A 25,907-nucleotide genomic window follows, 5' to 3' on the forward strand; every position below is an offset into this window, starting at 1 on the left:
AAAAATCTATTTACTGTACACATGTGTGAGCAACCAAACAATCAGAAACAAATGTTACAAGAACAAAGCAAACATTGTTTAATTAGTTGCTCTTGTGCAGCTTTTTTTAAACACCCTGAGCACACGCTATATTACTTCCCAGAAAAGCAGCTAACAGCTTATGCCCTTATGTATTACACATTGTGCTTGTTTATTGTGTTATATTTTTATTATAATTATTTCCTTTTCATTAGAATGTCCTGTTTTTCTCTGGGAACACATCTTTGAGGTCTGACCCCAAGGTCTGGAAACTTGGCTTTGAAGGATGAAAGAGCGAGGCTCACAAGTGCTTCATGAAGAACCTCTTTGTGCAATATCAAAACCAACCAAACTGTCAATGTTGGCAGTTGTTTGGACGCTACTGTGGTGGGAACTTGTTTGCCTGGTCTATTTGTTTGTTGTGATGGTCTCTGAGGGGGTGAAACCCTCCCACCCAATTGGCCTTGGGTTCCAGAGTAGCTGGAGGACAGGTCATACAAAGGCGCAGTGTGATGGGGTCATCACTGTCACAGCCCACAATTCGAGGATGTGCCAACTCCGTAACTGACAGCTGCGTATGGTTGCCATGTCCTGCTCTCCTTTAGTCACTGTGTCCTGAAACCATCCACTATAAACGATCAACAACATGTTTACGAAACAAAACTTGGAGGATGGGCTACAGGGCTAAAAAAAAAAGAATAAGACAACTTCCAAAGGCTGTAGACTATAAAAGAAACAATCATCCAGCATCACAGGGCCACCTTTGCTGGAGTTCTTGTTTGTGAGTGCGTGTGAGAGGCTGGGCTGGTGAGAAACATCATGGATTTACATAGCAGTCTGCGACTTCAAATGAGGTGGCTGACGTTTGAATGGGCTGGTGGTGGGAGCCTCTGGTGGGGTTTTTGTTGCCATGCGGGGTGAGCCAAGGATAGTGGGCACACACACACACACACACACTACTGAGATTTGTGTGTAGACAGCTTGTCCTGTTTATTGGGCCTACAGGTTACCATAGGAGCCCAGCACAAACTGACTGTGTAAGAGACAAAGAAGGAGTATAAGAGAGTGATAGGGAGACTGGGAAAGGGGTGCACTATTTGAATTAGAGACACTCTGTGGGCTGCTAAGAAAGAACAGAACTGATGAGTAATACACTAATAATAGGGGAGTGAAGATCATATACCATGACATGTGGATACCCCTGTGTAAGCTGCTACACATCATTTAAAGCTTTCTGAATCTGTCAGTGACAACAATAGCTTTTATGGATGAGTGACAAATGTGAGCCCAGTAGTCCATGCTGTTTATTAGCCTTACGTGAATGCACAAGTTAAATCTGACTGCAATCTTCCAGCTGCAATGTTACATACTAAGGCAGCCAGAAATAAACTGTGTGGTTTCCTGATTCTCCTGGTTTTTACAACTCACCTGATCCAAATATGTGGTCTTGCATTATCAACAAATGCCCCTGCGTCCTTGTGCTCAACCTTGAGGTTATTTTACCTTCCTAACATCATTTTTTCAGGCTTTCCCACAACTTCCTTTATCCTCTTAGATTATTTCAACTCCAGTGAAGCAGTCTGGGAAGGAAAAACATTTCTTTTCTGAACATGGGCCAATACCGGTGATGAGGCATCACATGTTCACATCTCTTTGTTTAAGTCACAAGCCAAAAATACTGGCAGCCATTACTCTACATAAGCCGTTATACTCCTGATTCAATATACATGATGCTGAACATTTTGTTGCAATTGGCAAATAAAACGGCTGACCTTCTCTCAGTAATTCTGAACATGTCACACTGACATAGAACAATGATTAAAAAACGTCCTAAAATACGCCTGGACAGCCGTGGTTAGACTTCTGACCACATCCAAACATAACAGTGTGAACCTCAGGAGGAATAAATGTTAGTTCAGCACACAGAGAACCAAAGGGAAAACCCTTTGCTCTTGACAAGGAACACCTGTCTGAGTGAGTGTATGCTCTGGAATGAGTGTAAGCCTCTGGGACAGAGGGAGGAGAGCATGTGAGCGAGTGTGTGCATGTGTGTCGATCTGTGTACAAAATCTGTGCAAATACCCAGTGGGGGTCATAAATGAGTCTACAGTAAACTTAAATTACAGATCTAACTTTCCATTGTAAGGAATTGCTTGGGTCAGGATTCAGACGGCATACACACACTGATCCACTTCCGCCCACACAAATCCAACACTTCTCTCTCCCCTCCCACAACTTTCCCTTTCCCTGCCTGCCCTGCCGGCTGGCTGACCAGCCGTGCTGCCTGGCTCTGTGGCGGTTGCCCTGTCTATCAGTCTATTTCCAGGCTCAGAGCCCAGCGTTGAGGCAGGCAGTCAGTCAGTCAGGCGGTGTGGTGGAGGGCAGAGGGGTTGATGCGTGTGTCAGAGAGGCGCTCTCCCACATTCCCCCGGCGGCTGGCAGCAAGCCGGGCCTGCGGAGGGGGGTTCGCCTCTTTCTCACGACCTCTCAGGTTCCTGCGCTCATCTGGGAGCTATTCATTTCCTGCCAGAAAACAGCCTTCCCCTGCAACTGCAGGAGGAAGGGGTGTGGGGGGGAGTGGGGGGTGCAATGGTATGGGGGGAGTCGAGGGGAAGGAGAGGAGTTTGGCTTCAAAATGAGTCCAGGGCTTGGTACAGCAAGCCCTGGGCTTAAATCATAAAGCTCTCACTTGTCTGGGCCGCAATCAAAGACAGCCCCAGTGATGGGCCAGGAGAGCGAGGGCGAGCGAGACAGAAGAACTATGGGAGAGAGAGAGGGAGAGCGGACCATATGGTAGCACTTAGGGAGCCAAAGAGGAAGCATGGGAGCTTTTTTCCTCCCCTCTTTTCACTCCCTGCATGCACGCGGAATGTGGGAAAAGTTAATGGACACGCATGGCAGCTAACCGCCCGGTCGTGTTGTGATATGTGTGCGGTCACTCCGGCAGCTTGGCCACTGCACTGGGTAATTGGAGAGGCTCATAAAGTTGTTCTCCAGAGGGGAAGAGACCGCTGAAGATGCTGGTGGGTGGAGGCAGCAAGGGAGGAAACGGAGCAAAGGCGGCGAGGCAGGGTGGGAGGGCTCAGCAGCTGGGTGTTGTCCGGGTCACACCACGTGCCTCCCAGACGTCCCGTGTCCAGCTGTGGCCCCAGGGCTCAGGGCAGGAAGCTTGACATTGGTGCAAGCACAGCTGGAATGTTGTGGGAACATTGTGTGTGTGTGCGTGTGTGTATGACTGTGTGTGTCTCTGAGTGTGAGTGCCTTTGTGGAAAATCTCTGCCTCACAGGAGGCCAACTATTATCCCATGCGGCAGCCCTTTCCTTGAACACCCCCCCACCTACCCATTTAACAACCCACTACCTCACCCACTGTGCCCTTTGGCCAGGCATGTCCTCACCGAGCAACCTCCATAAACGCACACGCAAAACATATGCACGCACAGGCACGAGCACACACATGGATTCAATCAAACACGAGATGCATGGCTCCCTGTAAAAAGGTGTGATGGAAATTCAAAATGATGGCACTTATCCACACTTTGTGCCTCTTAGCACACTGATAATTGCAAACACCTGCACCCCCTCCCTACACACACCCCCTTCAAAGAAGGGCCACACTCGAATAGCTGGAGGGGGCACACACACCTGGGCAGAGCAGAGCAGAGCACTACCACATGGCTCGGTGACGATGTATTTAACGTGGTCTTCTGCTTTTAAACCCCCGGCATCGAGGAGTTCAGCCAACACAACCCGGTGCTCCTCTCTATACCTACTGTCAGGAGATTAATGCTGTTGCTGATGTGAAAATTATTTCAAGAGATGAAATTTGCATCATCATTTGGGGCTTAATCACATCAAACGGTTTACTGGTCGTCAGGAACGGGGACGACCTCTAGTTTGGAAACGTTCTTGTGAGAAGAGCCATGAATTATTTGCAGCAGTAAGACGACATGCACTTCAGTATATCACAATACATATGTAAGAGATCCAAACTAAGATTGAATATCCAGAACAGTTTTGATGCAGTTATGCGGTGACTGCTCTTACAAGTTTACACAAAGACACATCTCAAAGGAATCACATGAGTTATAATGAAGCAATAACTTTACTGTCACATCAACCAGATCTTAATTTAGACAAAATAAATAAAAGACAGCAGTTTGATTAGGAGACAACACACACTGCAGCCATCTAAGGACTTACTGATCAAACGAGACCAATCACACTGCAATGCACTGCCCCGCTGCTAGATGGCGTAAGTGACCTCTGTAAAGCTCGTTAAGTTTACAGAAGGAAACGCCAAACAGCTGGACTTCAAGTGAGAAACACCAATTTCTGACTGTCTGACTGGTTACAGCACCGACTGTCTCCCGCCTCATTCACTCAAACAGATAATGGAGTTACAATTAGTCCAGTTTACTGACCAGCTCAGCTTACACGTGTCAGTTGGTTAGTGCGCATGTTGTGCGTCCTAATAAAACATAAAGGAGTTTGTAAATAAGCTGAAACATACTGACAATCATTACTCATTTTCCCATTTTTAGGAAAAAAATTTCTAGATAATTTGCGAGTTTAAACACTTTTTTCACAGTCTGACCAAACTATAGTTTTAAAACAGAGCTTGCTGGTTTTATGTATAGAAAGAAATTTTTAACGCAATAAACACAGGAAAAATAAACTGAAGCTCATATGAGCCACAGCTTAGGCACTAACTAATAGGATTTACTAATATATTATTGTCATTAGCATTTATATGGAGATTCTTATTTTCGTTTTCAAGCAGAAGAAGAAGAAAAAGAAGAAGGAGAAGCGCCTGTTTTCATATCTTTACAAATTTATTTGTCTTCCAAAACGAAGAACAGCATAAGAGCATTAAACATATCTTTGGCGTCACACGGTAAAAAAAAAGACAACTCATATATATATGTATATATATATATATGTAATGCAGTGAACGGACTTCCACAATACAAATCCCATTTCAATATGAACTTTACTCCCTTGTTAGCTGTACAAATATAGTGCATACTCTTTCCATTTTACAAGAACTAACAGGATTCAAAACAACTTCCTAACATTGAACAAAGAAAGAGCTAGTAAGTGTCATTTCAAGTCTCTGCGGCCCTTCCCCGCTTTTTCACCAAGGTCGCCACACTGAATCCGTGTTGCCAGACGGGGCTCCGGGAGACACCGCGGCCGGAACGGGCACGGGCGTGCTGACGTTGTTGGCGTACACGGGAATAACGGGGCCGTTTGGCGCAAATGCCGCGTTGGGTATGAGGAACGCAAACTGTCCGTCTGTGGCAGGCACGATCTGGAAACCGCCGTACACTTTGGTGGCGTCTGAGGGTAAACTGGCCGGTGAGGAGCCACCTTTACAGGATACCGGGTTCATGGGCAGGACCTGTGGAGACGAGTTGGGGATTTGCACCATGGACTGGCCGAAGGAGGGATGTGTTGGCCCGGCGGTGGAAGGGAGCTGATGTTGGTGCTGATGCTGGCTGGGATAATTCATGGCATTGATCTGGGTCATGCAGTTGGCCAAGTGGCCGAGGAGTCGCGTCCTGACTTCGGTGTTGACACCTTCGCAGGTGGACAGGAACCGGGTCACTTCATTCATGCACTCACTGAATCCGGCACGATATTTTCCCAAGACAGTGGGGTCGGTGTTCAGGGCAGCTGCAAAGAAAACAAAACATGATATATTTAAATCGAGCAAGTTCACCTCTGGCTGTAAGAAAATTAGATTTTTGGGGTTTTTGAAGCCGACTTGCTAGACTAGCGTAGATTATCTAAAAGACACAGAAACCGATTAGTCCGAAAAATGCCACTTACCGGTCATTTGAGCCCTCTGGAGGTTCCGGAGATGCTTCACAGTCATCTCCAGGATGTCCGCCTTCTCCAGTTTGGAGTGTCTGGAGCTCTGAGGAAGGGGGACGGAAAACAGACCCGATGAGCATCACGCACCCACTTTCTTACTGTTTGACAGATGAAGTCTGGAAATCTATTAATAACGAGAATGACGAGCGAGCACTTACATCTTTTTTGAGAGCATCCAGGATGAGAGTTTTCAGCTGCCCCAAGCTCTCGTTGATTCTGGCTCTTCTTCTCTTTTCCATAATTGGCTTTGACGACTAAAAGAACACAAAATGATAAAAGCTGTTAAAAACCATTTGTCTTGTTTGGTGCGTAAAAAGCCAAAAAATACTCCCTTTGGACTAGAAGCGTGTGAGAAATTGTGTCCGAAATGAAATGTTGAAGGTTTTTGTTTTGTTTTAAATGACAGTAACGGGTAAATATTGGCAATACCAACCTTTCTGTGCTCAGAGGCTGTCTTGGGTTTATCGGGAGTTGTGTTCATGCTTGCCGGGGTTGCAGCAACCGGAGAGGAGGAGGTTTTTTCCATCATATCGGCAGGCATCTTTTTATTGAGAAATATCCCACAAAACCACAGGAAATTACGATCCAATTGTGCCGAAAAGCAGGGGAGGTGAGAGTTTTCAGATTGAGATATTTAAAAGTCTCTTCTCCCTTGAAAAAAAGAAAAAATCCTGAGATGTGTATCGAGTTAGAATCCGTTAGAGCGACGTGCAGCAGTAGCGACTACCAGGAGCGGATGCAGTCTCTCTGTTGGGCTCTCCGCGTGTGGCTTGTATTTATATCTCTCACTGCACGCGAACGGCTCGTGTGAAACTTCCCAAACTTTCTTTCCCACAGTAACTTTCCACCAATCAGGGCGAGGGACACGCGGCCCGAAGGAGGACGGCTCGTGGTCGGCGCCCTCCCATTGGTTGTTTGGCCGCTGGAGCTGGCGGCCAATGGCGCGCGGCCCGGGTTCAGGGCACAGCCGGGGAAACTGCTGTCAGTCTTCAATCATCGTAGCGTTTACATATTAACAGTGGAGCCGCTGACTGGGCAGAGGAACTTTTTTATTTACCGGACAACACATGACCACAGAGAGCAATTATATTCATGATGAAATTGTATAAATTAATGGCAAAAAACAGCAAAAACACTGCAAATATGCTTTCCACATTCTGTCTCCATAAGCTTTCCAACTTTGCTAGGCTGTTGAAAATTTATTGGCAGCTGCTTATAGTGGCTTTAAAAGAAAATAGAGCTATTTTCTACCGTTCAAAAAACACACACAAACACACACACACCACTGGGAAGTGGTAGGCAATCCTGCAATCAAAGTTTCAGTCATGTGCCATGGAAGAGGCGCAGGCAGGGGAGCGGTTTTGTTTTCCTTTCAGCCAAACTTGGGTAGTTACTGTTACAAATGAAATGTGTTAAAGAAACAACCTGGGATGACAACTCATGACAACTAACAAAACCGCACGGGGAGACCACATGAGAAGGCGAAGTGAAATCCCGAAACAAGCGCACACCGCGCTGAGCACCATCATTACATTCCCCGAGCAAGGTTAATTTGGTTGGCCCTGGGTGGAGGTGAAGGAGGTGGGGGTAAACGCGCACTCTCGGTTTCCACGTTACTGTAGTTTTGAACTCTGTGGTACAAATTTTGGCACTTAATCATCTGTCGGTGTTGTGAATGTGGAGCACGTGCCAGGATGTTTTATGAGTGCGGTGGTTGGAGGTTTGGCCGCCGGGCTGCCGGGGGGCCGCCGGGCCAGGGGAGGAGGGTGAGCCCAGAGAGGGGGGAGGAGAGAGGAGGTGGCGGCGGCGGCGGTGGTTTACATTAGAGGGGAAGGTAAATAGCAGCTGCTGTTTTAAAAGCCTGGGAAAACCACGCCTACAGAGAGAGAGCTGGATCGGGCTCCCTTATCGGAATGTGAGCCAGAGCAGAGATATTTCTGAGCCCGGAGAGCTCACACGATCACACCGATGCCTCCCTCCCTCCCCTCCCTCCTTCTTCTCCTTTGCCTCCTCCTTCCCGCCTATGGCCACCCCACAGCGCTCAAGGCGTTTTTAGATTTCGGGTCATAATTTATTCCTTATCTTTATTGCAGTTAGAAAGAGCAGACGGCGGACTTAAAGACCGCGGTACATAAAGGGAGAGAAATAGTGCCAGCAGTTGTGTATTGCAGGTTTATTGACGGGCATCAGCCCGGCGTGTTCAGGTTGTGCGACTGTGGACACAAACAGGGGGAAGTTTGTAACCCTGCGCTCCAGGGTTATAGATGTGACCTTAAAGTGTATTTAAACATCGAAGAGTCCTCGCGGTGATAATCAAGCTTTTCCGCTTTTAAACGAATGTTTGTATTTACATTATTCATAGTTTGAAGAACATCATTGTTTATGACAAACAAAGTTTGGCTTCGTCTGCTCCACCTAAATATTAATTTCCATCCATTTTATTAATAAAACAGAGAAACATTGGCCATGCATACTAAAGTGAAATGAATAGAGCTGAACGACATCTGATTGTTTAAAGTGTGATAGGCAAAAAAGAAAAGAAAAAGAAACTCCTGTTTTCTTCTTTTGAGCACACACAGCTCAGTGCACGGCGCTCCGCTGTGCTCACACACCTCCAGCTGCTGCAGAGACCACGACACGTGGCGCGCAGGCGACCAGGGGAAGGCGCTCCTCTCGCCGGCTTGCCGCCTGGATCTGCGGGGCGTCGCCAGCGGCTGGCCGCAAGATTGTGAATTTGATAGGCAACTCGGAGCTGCACCCGAGCTCCTCACTTCCTCGGCTCAACACGACAGAGATGCAGACCTTTTTCTTTCTTTTTTTTTAGGTTTTCGCAAGGATTGCGCTCGAGCATCAAGCGGTACATTTCAACAAACGCCAGCAGCTCACACACAGATAAAATAATGAGAAAACTTGAACTCTCCCTATGCTGCACGTTATTCGGGGTATTCGTTTTATTTGGCCAGATCAATGAGTGATTTTGAAATTCAGATTTCAAGATGAAATGAAAATGTCGGAATGAGTAGCAGTAACTGGCACGCGGAGACGTCAATGAAACCACACGCGCGTCTTATGTGTAACTGCAAAACTTTGGTGCTTTTGCCACAAGGAAGTCTGGTGTGTACATGAGCCTAAGCCCTGCTGCAACAACCCTAAGTATTCTGCCTGCACAACAATGCTGCCTCTGTCAAACACATCACTAACAGGTTCCCATTGTTGCTACTGCACACCTGCTTCTTTCTTTTCTTTTCTTTTTTTGTGCACAATGGCACTGACAGAGTTCCAAAACAAACCTACCGACGGTCTAAAGTCAGAGTGTAGGTTTTGAAACACTCCCCGCCTGAATGATTTTCTCACGCTCATGTTGCATGAGGTCTCCGCCGGTGAACTGAGTCACGGAGCTTTGGTTCTGTCGCTCTCTCCCTTTTCTCTCCAGCTGAACATCTTATCAGCCGCACCTGGCTGCCGTCGGTCCCCGGAGTGTTACCTGTTGCTATGTGTCAACCCCATATCACACAGAATCTGTGGGAAACAGGCTCAGACTCACAGCCAACACGTCCCTGTTTCTAAGAAGCTTTTGATCACATTTTGTGCAGAGATACACCAAAACCAAAAGATGATGATTATCTGGCCAGTAGGCAGAAAAAAAAATACACTTAAACACTTTTTAAATGTATTTTTATTTGGAGCACACAGGATCACTTTCCAAATTCTTGCATTCTTTTATTTTCTTATTTTTTACCTGTGACCTCCTTACTTGTCCCATATGCCAACACTCATCGCTCTTGACCTTATCCTGTCTCTGCTTTTATCTCTTTTTTATCACCCCTCCTTACAGCTCAGTTTTATCTCCCTCTTCCTCTTTTTTCATTCCTCCACTCCTAGTCTTTTTCCCAGGGCTCATATCTTTATTGAGCCCTCTCGACCATGGACCTCCGCACACTGCAATAATGCAATTAGACAGGGAGATTGTGTGGCTTTTAAAGTGTGTGTGTGTGTGAGAAAGTGTGAAACATTGTGTTCACAAAACAGACAGTCTGGCCCACTGTCATACACCGCCCATGCCTTAATGTGTAAGCCATTGGTGACAGTGCTGCTGCCAGAGGGCACTCCCGGTGCAACAAGGGTGACATGGTTGTGTGTGTGTGTGTGTTCAGTGGGGTGGGAAGGTGGGGTTCAAGCTTAAATGCCTATCCTGGCATCACTAGCTGGCAAGAAGAGTGGGAAGTAAGCAGCCAGACAGGCTGTATCAAGGCCAGCCTCGAGGCGTCATGTGGCTGCCTCTGCCAAACTGAGGGTGGCACTGTGTTGATACAGCCTGCTCTCCCAAGAGGCCGCGACACAGTGGTGACTGACTTGACTTATCCAACAGTCCACACTGTGATTAGCATGGTCAACAAGTCCGCAGAAATCCTTTCATTTCCTTCAGAAGTGAGTGGCAAATGTGTGCACTGTCACTGCTTGTCAACAGCCAATGAACTTTGCAGCTCTTTAAAGCTGCAAAGAGGAAAAGAAGCTTGTTACAAACGATCTGAGGCTCCTGGTTCTCTACAACTTTTATCTGAGTGTTTGCAGAAGCTCAGACATGGCTGAATGACTGCTCATGCTATTTCAGTTTATGTAAAGTAATGCGTGAAAGTTTAAAGTTGACATAAACAATTGCATCTAAGGACTTTGACACTACAATTTTTTTGTTTGCACAAAAATGAGAAGGAAAAGAAAGGAAAAAAAGGTGCTAAGTGAACCTTAAGTTCAATTTTCTGTCAAACCAGTGCACACAGAATTACTCTACACTGAGTAGCATAAATCTACTCAGTATACTACCACACACTACTATTCAATGTACCACACTATTATTACATATGGGCGTATCTGTAGTATTATATACTATCTTATCAGTATGCACACAAGGATGTACTTACAACCAAACCCACACAGGTGTGATGTGATACTTCTGTGGACTATAAGGGCAGGATGTTTGCCTATTCACAGTGGGTGTCTACAGCCATCTGTAACACACAGAGGCTCTGTTGTGGTCGTGGAGCTGTATTTTAGCCGGTGATGTTGGAGATCTTGTCAAAATTCATGGAATTGTGAACACAGAAAACCACCGTGCATCAACCACGCGATGCATACCATCTGGAAAGTGTCTGATTGGCAATGTCTTCATTTTTCAGCATGGCGATGATCCCACACACAATACCAACACAGTAAAAGAATACCTGGATTAAAAAAAAGACACAGTGGAACACAATCAGTCATCAGCTGGCCTGATCATGAACAAGAGGCAGCTGACATCCATAGAAGGGCTTTGAATGTCCTTCGAATAGCCCGAAGAATTGAAGACAACTCAAAGAAATTACAAGAAATCAGTGTTCAGCCTGTGTCGAAGATTTTCAAGCTTTTAGAAATGTACAAACTCTTTTTATTTAGCTTATGTGCTGTATTTACATGTATCTTTCCACATGTTTCAGTAAATCACTGCACCTATTTCAAATTTTAGAATTAGAAACAGCTGGAATAAGAAATATGTGTATGCGTTTGTGTTTTTTCTCTAGCTTGTTATCCTATTTGTTCATGTAAACTGTTCTGGTGTGAGCCTCTCAGCTTCAGAGTTACTCTTCTTTCTCTTGAACGTAATTCAACAAAATGTCTCAAGCCTCGTTGGGGATAAAAGCACCAACAGTACAACTGAAAAACTCCAAAGTAATATAGCTTTCCATAAATCATGACCCATTTACTAAAACAAACCAGAAAGAAAAAAAAACATCACAAAACCACAACACACTTTGTTGGAATCCCTTTCATGTGGGAACTATTGAACCAAACCTGCCAACTGTATTACTCTGCAGACTGAAGCATGCATGATGAAAAACTCACGCTCCTGACATCGTGATAGAATATAGATATGAGCATCAATGGCCTGCCCCTCGGCAGAGGTGTAATGTTAGCACGCTTCCATTAGATGTTGGGTGAAGAAGCATGTATATTTGATATCTGGGTAAATAACCATTTTTAAGTTACCCTGTGACATACATATAGCGTCTTTTGATGAAAGACAGTGAATTTAATCAGTGTAATCCTTCCCCTCAATCATTTGCCTCTTAAAAAACAAAACAAAACAAAAATCAACATAATGTATACACAGGAGACATTACGTAGCTGGGTTTAGAAGTACCCACAGTCACTCATATCAGAGTGAGTGTTGGTGCAGACAGAGACTTGTGTGTAAGGGATCAGCTCTGAATACTTACAGAGAGCACCGGATGATAGTTGAATCTGTTTTTACTGATTTTACAGTGTGTTAGCAAAAAGAGGGGGAGGAAGTGGAGCAGCAAGTGAGTGTGTATTTGTGGGGGGCGGTGGTGGTGGGGTGTCTGTCGAAGCACATCATCCCAGTGTGGCATGAATGTGTGTTATTAGTGGGAGTGGAGTAGGACCTGTGCTCAGCTGCTGTTAGTGAGGCCAGCCAAGGCTTGGAGAGCAGGATCAAAGCAGGGACAAAGAGAGAGAAGGAGAACTGACAGATCCTCCAAGCAGAGAGAACAGAAGGAGGAGAGAGGAGAGGAGATGGGAGGGTGGGAGGAGGGGTGCTTGGAGGCTCTCCAGATACAGCCGCACACATCACTTACCTCCCCTCACACACACAAACTGAGGTGCCTGGAGCAGCCTGGGAGCAAGGAAAACAATAAGTACAGTGAATGTACCCACACTTTCTTTTTCCCATACAAGCACACACACAAACACACACGCAGAGAAAGATCAGCACGGGTCACTGTAAGCCTCGCAGACACAGGCGCTGGGGTCCGTTTTGGCTGGCTAAAACAGAGAGAAATGTTTTAAGGCCTCGGCGCTGGGCTGTAGACCGCAGCTTCCCCAGACAGCTGCCACAGCCTCCCTCCACTTCAGAGACCAAGATGCTCCCGCTTCCTTTAGGGGTCTCTTCTCTCCTCCATGCTCATCCCCTACCACCACCACCACCACCACCACTAGCCCCCCAAGCTTCCATCCTTCCACGTCACTCCTCCGCCTCTCTCTTCTTTCCCTCCATCTGACCCTCTCCTCTTCTTTTATCATGCCTCCTGGAACAGACCAGCGCTATTTGCATGTGTGGGGGAGGCGGTGTAGCGTCGAAGGTCAGAGGTCACAGTGAGTCAAATCTAGCAGCGATGGAGAGGAAGCGGTTAGGGAGAGGACCAACGAGTTGGCCTGGGTCTCTGGTTAGGATGCCTGAGGCTGGAGCAAACTAGGAATACAGCTGCTTTTGCTGCTTTTTAGTAATGCGGGTGGGGGTGAGGGCCACTCATGCAAATGTGTTGTAATCATCATTTACTCGATGTTCTAGATGGTGGACATATTTGTGTGCAGAACTCAAGCTGTCAAAGTAAAGAAGAGATGAAAGAAAGAATCAGATTTGGGTCAGCTGTTCGCAAATTTCACTACTGTCTATTTGCATTTGTTTTGTTTCAGTTTGATAAAGCATGAGCGGGTTCTGGTGCTATGAAGACATAATTACGGATTAAATGTTTTTATTACTAGATGCTCAGAGCAGAGTTCTGGCCAAACGGGACTCAGTCTTGGGACAATGAGAAGCATCTATGCGAAACATTTTCGAGTTGTCTCGAAGTTAATATCTAGATTTGCACAAACAAGCAAACGGACAAAAATGCAGCTCAAGAAGAAGTTTCTTTTTGAACACCTGAGCATGCCTGTCCTTTTCTTTTTTCCGTCCATTAATCACAGAGTCCACATAAAACAGAAAGAGTGTGTGTCTTGTTTACTCTCAATCAGCACTGGGACATTTGAATTACAGGTGCACAAAGACTCCCCATTTCCTTCTGAGGAGGCCATTTGTTGACTGACGATAAGAAGACCAGCTTTTGAAGAGGCATTCAAGCGTGCACACACACAAACGCACACATACACACACAGCCCCAGACACTGACAGCTTGATGCTGTGAATCATTATCCCTAATAGGCCTAGTTTACAGTAAACAAACACATAACAATGCAGATCTTTCCTACACAATCACTGATCCCCCCCCCCTTCATTGTAGCCACATAAACATGCCACATTCTGGGTTCATTTTCATAGAGCTGATAAGTTTAAATATTCTAGCAGGAAATGGAGAGGTGGGAGGTTACAGTAGGAATGATGAATCAGTTTTGTCTCTCCTGCTAGTTGTTTAAAATGTAACAGTTTTTGAGGACATTAGACTAGAAGATCTCATCACAATGACTGTTGAAAGGATTTTATTTCATCCTTAAACTTTTAATAACTGCCATCTCACAGCTGGAAGCCTGAAGCCGCTGCACAGGACGCACAAATGTATGCAGCATTGTGTAAAGTCGCACTTTTGGTGTTCTGTTCCAGTTCAGTTTACTGTCTCCCGTCTACTTCCCAAACTAAACGAAATACTGCAAAGTGGAGCAAAATAACAGACAGACAAAACAATGCATGCATATCCTGTTCAGCCTAAACGCTGTGCTACGAAGCGGGCAATTCAAAACATCAAATTAAAATCAGCTCTACGGATTTTTGTGTGGCTGCTTGCTGATGCTTGTTGCTCTTTGCTAATGGTAAAAGCCTAATGTCACAACACACACTTAAAATCATCACAGAAGCATACAGTAAGTGTTTTTGTTTAGGGAGAAGTTCATGCTCTGAGTCAGGAAGGACCTGCTCTACTGAAGTGTCCTTGAGTAAGGCGATGTACTCCGACAGCACCACCTCCAGAGCAGCTTTTTCGGTACAGACGAGATTGTTAAGAAAGCGTTTCTCTGTAGGGTATTATACTGTTATCACCTAAATGTGATTATAACTAATGGCTTGAGAGAGAATTCATCAAATCTCTAAGTTTTGCGGCACTAACCTGGAAGAGGGCAGAGCTGTCTGCCAGGATGCCCTGGGAGGCCCCAGAGCCATTTTTTCTCCTCCTACCTGGGCCAAGGCCAACCTTATCAGACAAGAGCGCCCGAGGATTACCCTCCCCCAGAGCATTACCCTCCCTCACGGAGAAAAAAGGGCAGCCATCTCTCCCTCCTCGAGCCCTCAGCGCTCCCCCTCCTTCGGCCCTCAGCACTCCACCTTTCCCGTGGGAGTTTGCAAAGCCAGGATAACCTTGAGACCTCAGCTGGTCTGCTGCCAGAAACATTAAAGAAATTCCCTCCTTTTCTCTTTCTATCCTCACCTCTCCTGTACACCCTCACCCCACCTCACCACCCCTCCAGGCCTCCTCCTGATCACCGGGACATTACTCTATTTTTTTTTTGCTCCTGCACCCCTACCCTTCCTCCTCCCCTTCAATTTTAGACTCCCTTTTTTGCCTTCTCAGCCTCCTCTGATTGTGACTAAGATTAGCCCCTTTTTCTCTCTTTCTCCCTCCCTCATTTCCTCCTTTCCCGTCTTTGACAGGAGCGAGAGAGGGTGGGGGCTCGAGCGCAGTGAAAGAAAGGGCTGTTCACATGATCTCCTGCGTAGTCGACTATTATCTGTAGATTGTCGAGCTGCCAATTTCAATTTAGCCGGCCCTGTTATCAGGCCAAAAATAAACGCCTCATTTGAAAAGTGAAAATCGAACTGTCCCGACAGGAGGGATGACTGACGTTGATTGCAAACTAACTGTTTTGGTGGCAGCCTGCACTTTGTGTGGCTTTTGTCTCTTGCTCACTTCACCAGCCCCCCCTCCAACCCACCCCACTTTGCCTCTCTCCCCATTCTCTCTGTCGGCTTCACGGCTGTCATATTCCTTTAGTGCTGGAAAGGTCAAGTGCTGCTTGCTGCATGTGAGATCTGAGGGAGCTCGGGGATCTTCAGCTGCCCCCACCCGCCCTCCTCTACTTTTGCTTTGTGGCCAAAATGCTTCTTGCTGCGAGCTCCCCTGTGCTGCCACCAGCCAGCAGTGGCACCAGCGGTAGCGGGGCCGGGTTGCAGAGGAATGTGTTTATCCCCTGTTGTTAGCTCCCTCCTTTCATGTTCCCAGCTCCTTCAAGTTGATCTGTTTTCAACACACTGCACAGAGAGGGGCCCCCGTGCTCTCGCAGGATAGCAGCAGGGATCGCTTCACAGTGTTTACGGTCAAGAGAAACGATAAGTAATAAAGACAAGAGGGAGACAGAGACTGAGAGGACGAGACGGGAAGAACATCAAAGGAGATGTAATGATTTACATCTTGTCCAAATTGGAGTAGATTTTCACTCGGAATTTTCTACTCCGGCCTGGTAGCGTTACAGCAGAGAAGCTGTGTTTTTATTCAGGAGTTCAAAACCGAGGCTTTCATGTGGCCAGAAAGGAAATGGAGAGAGTTTACAAACAGCCAATAAGGGCTTTGTAATAGTTTCCCATGACATCATTACTGATGGGGCCTCAAGGGGTGTGTGTGCTGAATCCTCGCTGAGGCTCGAGTCTGTCTCAAACACATACACAAAGCAGGTATGACCTCATCAGCACCACATTCCAGGTTTCACCTTGCTGCCCCTTTCAGTCAAGTTAACACCCTATCTGCCCCCTAACCTCCCCTTGCTGCCGCACCCATCGCAGCCCCTATTGTTTCCCCCTCAGAGAGCTTCAGCTTTCAACAAGGAGATGAGCTAAGTACCAGCGCTGTGTAAGATTGCAGGGCTCTTGGCAACAACTCCAAGCCTCGCGCTGGTTTCAGCAATTGGTTTCTCTTCTCCACCCACTCAAGCCTGCACGCAGTCACCTCTGGGCAGAGGATTATGGGAAAAGGCCATTGACATGTAAGTGGTTGGGCTGGAGTCAAGTGTTGGCTGCAGCAGTGTTAATTTCAGTGATTTAAAAAGACGTGGTTTGTCCAACACAGCTCCTCGAGGGCCATTAGAGGTGCTACTTTCTGCAGCGTGGTCCCACAATGCGAGAATGATATCTAGTGTACATAATCTTTATTCATTCAACACTGAGCCACACTGTGCTGACTACTTCTATTCACAGCATCCACTTTTCCACTCGGCCTAATCCATATTGGATAACACATTCTTTTGGAGTCATCTAAATGCACCACCTGCAGGGCACCAGTAAACGGACCGCATCGACAAGTCGAACTTTTAGAGTTGCTGACAGCGTTATGCAAAGGAACAGTTTTGCCGGAAATAAAATATATCATCCACTCTGTCGAAATAACACACTAACTTTTCACACCAGTCACACACAGCTGGACACAGAGAGCACGATAGCTCGGCCTAAACTTCTTTAGGTTCGGCGGCCCTCCTGACTTCAGACATTTTGGGCTGGGCTTCCATGCTGGGGTGGACTGTTCCTTTAATTGTTATCCATTGCAGAGCATCGTATAGTCCTCAGACTATAATCCTCAAACCTAAATATTCTCATGAGATGAAAACAATTCAAGAACAAAAATGACCACAAGCCTTTTTCTCTCACGCAAAGAAGAGAAAACACAAAAAGAGCGCAGTCTCCCTCTCACAGAGTATCTAGGGTATGTAAACAAAAAGCAACCGAGAATGCAGTAATATTATGCCAAGGTCTTGTTTACAATTGTAAAATATTCCCGTGGACAGAGGCGCTACCTGTCCTTGCTCTCTTTAGCCAAGTAAGAAGATATTCTCATCTGTTGTTATGCAGCTACTCTGCCTGTGGCACACTTGCTGTGGAAATGCACGCACCGCACTGCTGCTCTCTCTTCAGCCTGCTGCACTGTACAATGGCTTCACTCTTGTGTCATCCACTTTCTTTTCTCATTTCGAAAATGTGGTTATCCAGATTGAGTTATACGTACCAAATACTGGAGGTGGAGGTGCAGATAAGGATAGGTAACTATAAAAGTCAGTTATAAGACACACAGCAACACAGAGTCATCACAACCTACACCAAAAACAACTTTGTTAAAAGTCGGGACACCAAAACCTGTCGATCAGACAAATGCAGATTCTTTCGCTCAGCTGAGGCTGCAGCTGCACCTCTTACATTTTCATCTTAAATTCTCATCCCCAAAACCGAAACTTTTGGGAAGTATTCTCACTCAGCTTTTGTTACTAAATTTCCAGATTGTCTTTTAGTTTAAACGGAGCTTTTTTGCAGATACTGAGCCAGACACCTTTGTTTGATTTCTAATTGGTTCTTATCAGTCACAAAACTAAGCCAAAACATTAAAGCTCAGCGACATGTCCTCTGTGATTTCTTTCTTTTTGAGCACATACTCTTTCAATATTTCCATGACTACCTCTGGCAATGAATAATGCTCCTGGTACTTCTCTAAAATGTCGCTCTATTTGCTTTGCGAGAACTGCTAATCTGCGTTTTCTACAACAATGACCACCTTATGCTCTTGAGTAACATTCAGTAAGTGTTCCACCTTAATCCCAGTCTGGGCAAAGAAATCTCTGATCTTACTTTCTGATGTTTTTTTAATCATAGTATTTTTTCTCTTTGCTTCTCTTTTAGCCTGCATTTCCATTTTGAAGGAGTGTTTAATGTGATATGCATTGATGGGCTTGTTAGTATAAATGGGAATGAAATTTGTGCTCAAAGGCTTTCCTGGACATATCATCATAAAAATTGTGTTTGCATTAAAAACGGCTTTTTTATGATGAAAATGCATCGCCGTGAATGCAGCCAGAGAATGCTGACAGTAAATGTGAATCATCAATGGAGTGAATAATTCCATATATGACAGGAATATGTGGCAGCCGATTACGCATGCATGAATAATCACAGCTCAGAGTAATTCAGCTTGGTAGCCACAACAACGGGTCAAACGTTCAGGGAAAGGGCGTCACTGAGGAAGCCTGTGTTCATGTCCTGGAGCAAGGTGGTTTAACAGGATTAAACTGCAGCCTATCAGACCCATTTGGGATAACCTCATCTGTCAAATGAACTACTTCACTGGCCGGCCTGATAACTGTTCTTCCTCCACTTATCTAGAAATCAACCCTCTTGTTACAAACAGATCAGGAGCAACTTGAAAGGGTTTGCCTTTGGCACAGTAAGCCACTAGTTGAGTCAACTCAAGACAAAGAGCAGGGCAGGGACAGTTTATTCGGCCACATCACAGTAGCCCTTTTTATGCTTTTTTCCCCCCCACCTGTTGCAGGCATGCACAGTGCTTTGCAGGAGCCCTCGGCAGAGTAAGTCATGCTTGGCAGGAAGTAAAAAGGCAGTCAAACAAGATTTAGCGATTTGGTTGCCTGTTAAAGGTCAGCGTCCAATGGGAAAGATACTCAGGCATTTATTGGAAGCCCTCGGGAGCACTGCAGTGATGTGGAGCAATTTTGGCACAGGAGCTAAAGATGTAGCTGCAGATCTGATAAGACTGAAAACAAAAGTTAATGAAAGAAGGTACTTGGATACTTTTTACATCTGGGTTACTCTCATGACTCACTGGGGTGGAGAGGTAGAACAGGTTTGTGTTTCCCACACATCAGCCCCTGAGATAGCAGCTAATCCCACCATACCACCACCCCACCATGCATTTGCCCACCCAGACCCTACCCTGTTCAACCTTTAATTCTGGGGTCAAAGCTAATGCTAAAAGAATCGCTTACAGAAGCAAAATAAAGGGCTCCAGTTCCTACGACTTGTCCCTGGTATGACTACGCCAGCCCAAACTCCCACTCTCATCTCACCCATTGCCTTATTTCATCGCTCTCAGATGCAGTTTCCACGCAAATCCTCTGACTCACTCCCTGATCCTCTTTCCCTCCTTTTCTACCCAATCCCTCTTCTTCTACTGAGTAACTTTAATTGTCCTGAGAAAGTCATGGTTGGCCCGCAGGGCACAAAGCACCAGTTTATAATTAATGTTACAGAGGACGGATTACAGGAAGCTCTGGACAGCCTGATCTGAGAGGCTGTGACAGAGAGTGTGTGATCTTCCTGCTTTAGCCAGACTTAGAGGGCCCGTGTGCACGCGTACATGTGTGTGCGCCTCAATCTGTGCAATCCATCAGAACAATGGGGGATCTCCCTTCCTTGCACAGGCTAATTTATGCCTTTGCCGAGAAAGGCCATCTGCACCGTACACATCCATACAGTAGATCCTCTCTCTTAACTGCACTGGAATGTGGGCAACAGGTTTCATTTAGACTGGAGACTGTGGTTTATTTGATTGAAGAACCAAAAAAGGGGGTCTTGTGCTGTCCCTCCCTTTCATTCATTTAGGGTGGTGGAGCTGGAGGTAAGGGAGGGGGTTAATGGAGGAGCAGGAGGAAGAGGGGTTGGACCAGAACTCCTGCCAAGCCAGGTGTGAGGCTGGGGGCTATGCACGTAAAAACATGAAGCACTGCTCTGCACAACGTTACGCTGAACCATATTCTATACACGGGGAATGCTCGACAGTCCACTGCTCTTTTTCCAAATAGGAAAACAACTTTTTTTTAAAACAAAAATTGCCAAAAATCTGAACTTTGACCTTTAGCTTGAGACTTGGTGATCAGTGGTATCTACTAAAAGCAAGTCTGGTGGAAAAACACAGAAACCAGACCAGATGCCATTTGAGATGAGAAAGGAGAATAGCAGGCACACACAAAAAATGTGGTAAAATTCAAATTATTCCAGTGGTGATGAAGACGGAGGAGGTGGAGGAGGAGGATCAAGAATCAGCAAGTTCCTATCAGGTCTTGCCCTCTGGCATTAAGACAGGAGCCTGGCTGCCTGTCTTTCATCATCAGCATGCAGGATCAGAGCGTGTCTTACACATCAACTCCTCTGTGTGCCTGTGAGTGTGCGTGTGTACATCTGTGTGTGTGTTCAGAGAGGGCACGTAAGGGCCCAGACTGCCTGCAGGGCCCCCCACGCAGATGAGCAGGGGCACAGGAGCGCTTGGCAGGAAAAGGAGTGTGTTCTTGATTGTGTTTGTGAGTCTGCACATGTTTGTGTGTACTCAGGGGAAAGAGACTATGTGTGTGTTTGTGAGTGAGGGATGTAAGGAGGGAGTGAGTCAGCCAGCCTGGGCATATTCTGTCTCTCCCCCCACCCTCACTGCCTTCCTCCTCACCTCTCATTTGGTTTCCTCATCCCTCCCTCTGCTACTCACTCATTCCTTCCATCTTTCTATCCACCCTCCCTCCAAAAGACACACGAAACACACACGAAACACACACACACACACACACACACACAACCCACTGCCTCTCATTCTCAAACAGTAGCAGCCGGGGGCCAGGAGCCTGCTGGTGGAGGCTGCATCGATCTTTTCCCAGCTGTGGGGGTGGCTGCACACACATGCACACACATGCACACGCAAACACACGCGTGCACACACACACACAAGCTTCCTAACCTTGAAGCGGTGGCATCGGATGTAAGGAGGCTCAGGGTTCCACCTGTCATTTGCTGAAATCTGCCAAGCTTTCTATAGCTAACCTCTGGAAGCTTGTCCAAAACATTTAATCACACACAGGCAAACTGCCAAGAATACACAGACAGATGTGAATATAGATGTTGATTAGAATGGCGTGTGGTACACTGTAAAACCTAATAAGTTCACAGAACTCAAAAATTGTTGTGTAACAGATTACACAACAATTTTTTAGTGATGTTTTTAAAAGTTTTAAGTTTAACTACAATAAAAATTATAGTTGCAGTTGCCTTAAATTACCTCAATGTTAACATAAATGTTGATATTCCTCAACTTATAATTAGGGAGTAATAAACTCAAAATGTTCAATTTTTTCAACTTAATTAAGGTGGGAAATACACTCAAAATATTTTACATATTGCAACTCATACGATGTGGGAAATAAACTCAAACTTTTTCATATTTTCTAACTTATAATATGGGAAATAACACTTAAAATCTTCAATATTTTTTAAAATACTGTGGGAAATACACTTACAAATAATTCTAAACTGTTTACCCAGTAAATTATAATCAGCTAAAAGTGTTAGAAAACATGAAAGTAACAACACTAACAATTTAACAACTTTTTATTAAACACAATGTGCTTTTAAAAAGGCACAAACAACAGAGCTCACTCATAAAAAAGTGCTTCATAAATAAAACAAGAGAAAAAGACTCCAAGGGTCTCCATCTCAATTCTAAAATTCAATAACATTTTCAGTATTAACAGCAATTGCAGCTATTAGAACATTGATGCATTTAACACTTACTGTACCTTGACAGCTGCAGCTCACTTTCTTTTTTAAAAATACATAAAAAAAACAGTACTGGTTTCCACTGCTGTACTTATAGGGAACAAACATCAAGGCAGTGCATTTACGTATTAGGCAACAGAACATTAAACATGAATAGTGAACTGAACAGTCATTCATCTTAAATGTGAGGTAGAAGAGGCAAATGATTAGGAAAAAAACAAACAAAAAAGCTTCCTCAATACTCAGCTTAACAAGTAGTCCATTCTGAGTGATTCACTCATTGAACAAATCATTCTTCAGCATCAGTAGACGCCCTTTCAGTGGTTTGTTGTCCTCAAGGCACATCACAACCTTTTGGATAAATGTGAATGTAAGCTCAAGTTTCTTTGGGTATTGTAGGTCTAATGCATAGATGTACCCAAAGAGCAGGAGAAATGACTCAGCCAGATTTGTGGGACCATTCACAAGTATTTCATCCTCAACGACAATGCAGATGCTTTCGGGACTGAAGAGGGCCGAATCAGTAGTGTCATCCGTGACAACTGTCAGCAGAGCCACAGGAGTGTCAGTGAGGTCTGGACCATCTGCTGACTGCAAAACAAAAATAATACAAGAATGAGTTCAGCCCCACAAGGACACAAATCATGCTATTGATTAGAGGTGTGAATCTTCATAAGTCGCACGTTTCTTTTAGGATTATAATGTCAATTTGATATTGCGATACATCATGATGCATTACAATAATCTTAATTTGGGTTTGGTTTCAAAACATATGTGTAAATAAATGTTTTCAATAATAAATATATGCCAAGATATTTGTTTTTGTTATTTACCAAACATTTCTCTGACCACAACATGGCACCTCCAAAAAAATAGAACACTTGAATTTTAAAAAGGGAGATAGTTTTTATCTGCAGATTTTTTTTGTATAATAATCTTTCAACTATTTTCAAGTTTTCTGGTTTATGCGTAACAATCTTCTTGCAATCTTATTCAACAATAGTTGATATATGGGAGAAAACAAGTCAGATGAGGACTGTGTTGAACATCCTTCCTGATATACAGTGGGGCAAAAAAGTATTTAGTCAGCCACCGATTGTGCAAGTTCCCCCACCTAAAATGATGACAGAGGTCAGTAATTTGCACCAGAGGTACACTTTAACTGTGAGAGACAGAATGTGAAAAAAAAAATCCATGAATCCACATGGTAGGATTTGTAAAGAATTTATTCGTAAATCAGGGTGGAAAATAAGTATTTGGTCAATAACAAAAATACAACTCAATACTTTGTAACATAACCTTTGTTGGCAATAACAGAGGTCAAACGTTTACTATAGGTCTTTACCAGGTTTGCACACACAGTAGCTGGTATTTTGGCCCATTCCTCCATGCAGATCTTCTCGAGAGCAGTGATGTTTTGGGGCTGTCGCCGAGCAACACGGACTTTCAACTCCCGCCACAGATTTTCTATGGGGTTGAGGTCTGGAGACTGGCTAGGCCACTCCAGGACTTTCAAATGCTTCTTACGGAGCCACTCCTTTGTTGCCCGGGCGGTGTGTTTTGGATCATTGTCATGTTGGAAGACCCAGCCTCGTTTCATCTTCAAAGTTCTCACTGATGGAAGGAGGTTTTGGCTCAAAATCTCACCATACATGGCCCCATTCATTCTGTCCTTAACAAGGATCAGTCGTCCTGTCCCCTTGGCAGAAAAACAGCCCCATAACATGATGTTTCCACCCCCATGCTTCACAGTAGGTATGGTGTTCTTGGGATGCAACTCAGTATTCTTCTTCCTCCAAACACGACGAGTTGAGTTTATACCCAAAAGTTCTACTTTGGTTTCATCTGACCACATGACAGTCTCCCAATCCTCTGCTGTATCATCCATGTGCTCTCTGGCAAACTTCAGACGGGCCTGGACATGCACTGGCTTCAGCAGCGGAACACGTCTGGCACTGCGGGATTTGATTCCCTGCCGTTGTAGTGTGTTACTGATGGTGACCTTTGTTACTTTGGTCCCAGCTCTCTGCAGGTCATTCACCAGGTCCCCCCGTGTGGTTCTGGGATCTTTGCTCCCCGTTCTCATGATCATTTTGATCCCACGGGATGAGATCTTGCGTGGAGCCCCAGATCGAGGGAGATTATCAGTGGTCTTGTATGTCTTCCATTTTCTGATGATTGCTCCCACAGTTGATTTTTGCACACCAAGCTGCTTGCCTATTGTAGATTCACTCTTCCCAGTCTGGTGCAGGTCTACAATACTTTTCCTGGTGTCCTTCGAAAGCTCTTTGGTCTTGGCCATGGCGGAGTTTGGAGTCTGACTGTTTGAGGCTGTGGACAGGTCTCTTTTATACAGATGATGAGTTCAAACAGGTGCCATTCATACAGGTAACGAGTGGGGGACAGAAAAGCTTCTTACAGAAGACGTTACAGGTCTGTGTGAGCCAGAGATTTTCCTTGTTTGAGGTGACCAAATACTTATTTTCCACCCTAATTTACGAATAAATTCTTTACAAATCCTACCATGTGAATTCATGGATTTTTTTTCACATTCTGTCTCTTACAGTTGAAGTGTACCTCTGGTGCAAATTACTGACCTCTGTCATTTTTTTAAGTGGGGGAACTTGCACAATCGGTGGCTGACTAAATACTTTTTTGCCCCACTGTACACCCTGGTTCTCCTTGAGTTCTGAGCGATGTCATATGGTTGATGCTGAGGCCAGTACACTTACATCACAAGTCCTGAATAACGTGGAGGCATCTTCACGCAGGTACACAGGAAGTGCACGAAGGACGAGGGCCCGTCTTGTATTTACATCATGCTGTTCCTAGATGAACACACAATATCTATTAGAATAGTATTTACACAAATGCAGAGTAAAAACAAAGTGTTGGATAGCCATGTTCTGATTGTCATTGTTATAGATCAGGGGTGTCCAAACTTTTTGTGTAACGGGCTAAACCTGTCAATCTAGAAGGGTAACCCAAAAAAAATCTAAAAATTTTGAATAATTCAAGGCAAAATTCTCTAGTTTCTTTGTATTTATTTTTTATTTAAATTGGGACACAAATTATAAAACTCACCCACTGACAACTGGTGAAATGTTGACTCTCTGTAGCGCTCTTTGCAGTCTGATATCTGTAAACAATATGTGCACAAAGACGACTTATTAATGTTCAAAAACATTTCTTGCACAGCACACACACACAAGTAGTCAGCTGATCTCATCTGATGCAGATCTGCTCCTTGATCAAGTGACATTTGTCCGGATTTTTGGCACGAGTGACGTCGAATCAGCACCGCAGCTGGATGGCCTGATTTACATACCCAGCGCAGCTGATACTCACCACAATAATTTACTAAGATTATATGCACTCCTGTTATTAAGTCCAGTTCAGTCTGTTAATGTTAACCGTTTCAAACTAATGTTGATAGGTGTGTTGCTAAGCTTAATAACTTAAATAACAAACTTGAAATTTACCCGTCCTATTTTCCCTTTTATTGTTTTTTCTCTGTGCTGTAAATCTTCTGTCTAAGAAGAAATCTGAGGCTGCTGTTCTGAAAATAAGCTACCAAAGCTTTTTCTGAATGAATCAATAAAGATCCATTTATGGAAAGCTGTGATGAAAGCAGTTTTGTCTTTAATTATATTCAACAATATAACATATTCGACCACTTTTAAGTGATTTTGTGATCTTTAATACACTTTAATACACTAAAGTTAAGGTTATTTACCTAATTTCTAGTAAGTAGCCCTCAGTGAAAAAAGTTTGGACACCCCCAGCCTTACAGGTTAGGGAGTATTTGTGATCCGCACAGTCTGCATCAATGATTCTTTCTTAGCCTGGGAGCAGAACGCGGCTCTTTATTTTCATTTCATTTCAATTTATCTAGCAAAGATCGATAGGGTCTGGCTTAAAGGTGTCAAGGAGGCGCCTCAGT

The 25,907-nt window shown here is 44.8% G+C and overlaps 1 protein-coding gene across 1 annotated transcript; it reads right to left on the minus strand.

The window, feature by feature from the left end:
- Positions 1-4,832: 4,832 nt before the first annotated feature.
- hes1 (hes family bHLH transcription factor 1) lies at positions 4,833-6,668 on the minus strand. The gene is made up of 4 exons (XM_085382886.1): positions 6,332-6,668; positions 6,057-6,152; positions 5,854-5,941; positions 4,833-5,697 (listed from the first exon to the last, which is right to left on the minus strand). The coding sequence occupies exons 1-4, from the start codon at positions 6,437-6,439 to the stop codon at positions 5,156-5,158; spliced, it is 834 nt and encodes a 277-aa protein (XP_085239012.1). The 5' UTR covers positions 6,440-6,668; the 3' UTR covers positions 4,833-5,155.
- Positions 6,669-25,907: the final 19,239 nt, after the last annotated feature.

Source organism: Rhamphochromis longiceps, linkage group LG15, assembly GCF_057381845.1.
Source record: "Rhamphochromis longiceps isolate RC_006_pf linkage group LG15, R_longiceps_female_GT1.1, whole genome shotgun sequence".
NCBI lineage: Eukaryota > Metazoa > Chordata > Actinopteri > Cichliformes > Cichlidae > Rhamphochromis > Rhamphochromis longiceps.

Excerpts from the sequence above, each read along its gene's own strand:
- hes1 (XM_085382886.1), bottom strand. The coding sequence starts at position 6,439 with ATGCCTGCCGATATGATGGAAAAAACCTCCTCCTCTCCGGTTGCTGCA. Across the intron at positions 6,153-6,331 it reads CAGCCTCTGAGCACAGAAAG|TCGTCAAAGCCAATTATGGA; the intron begins GTTGGTATTGCC and ends GTGTTCTTTTAG. Across the intron at positions 5,942-6,056 it reads TGGATGCTCTCAAAAAAGAT|AGCTCCAGACACTCCAAACT; the intron begins GTAAGTGCTCGC and ends CCCCTTCCTCAG.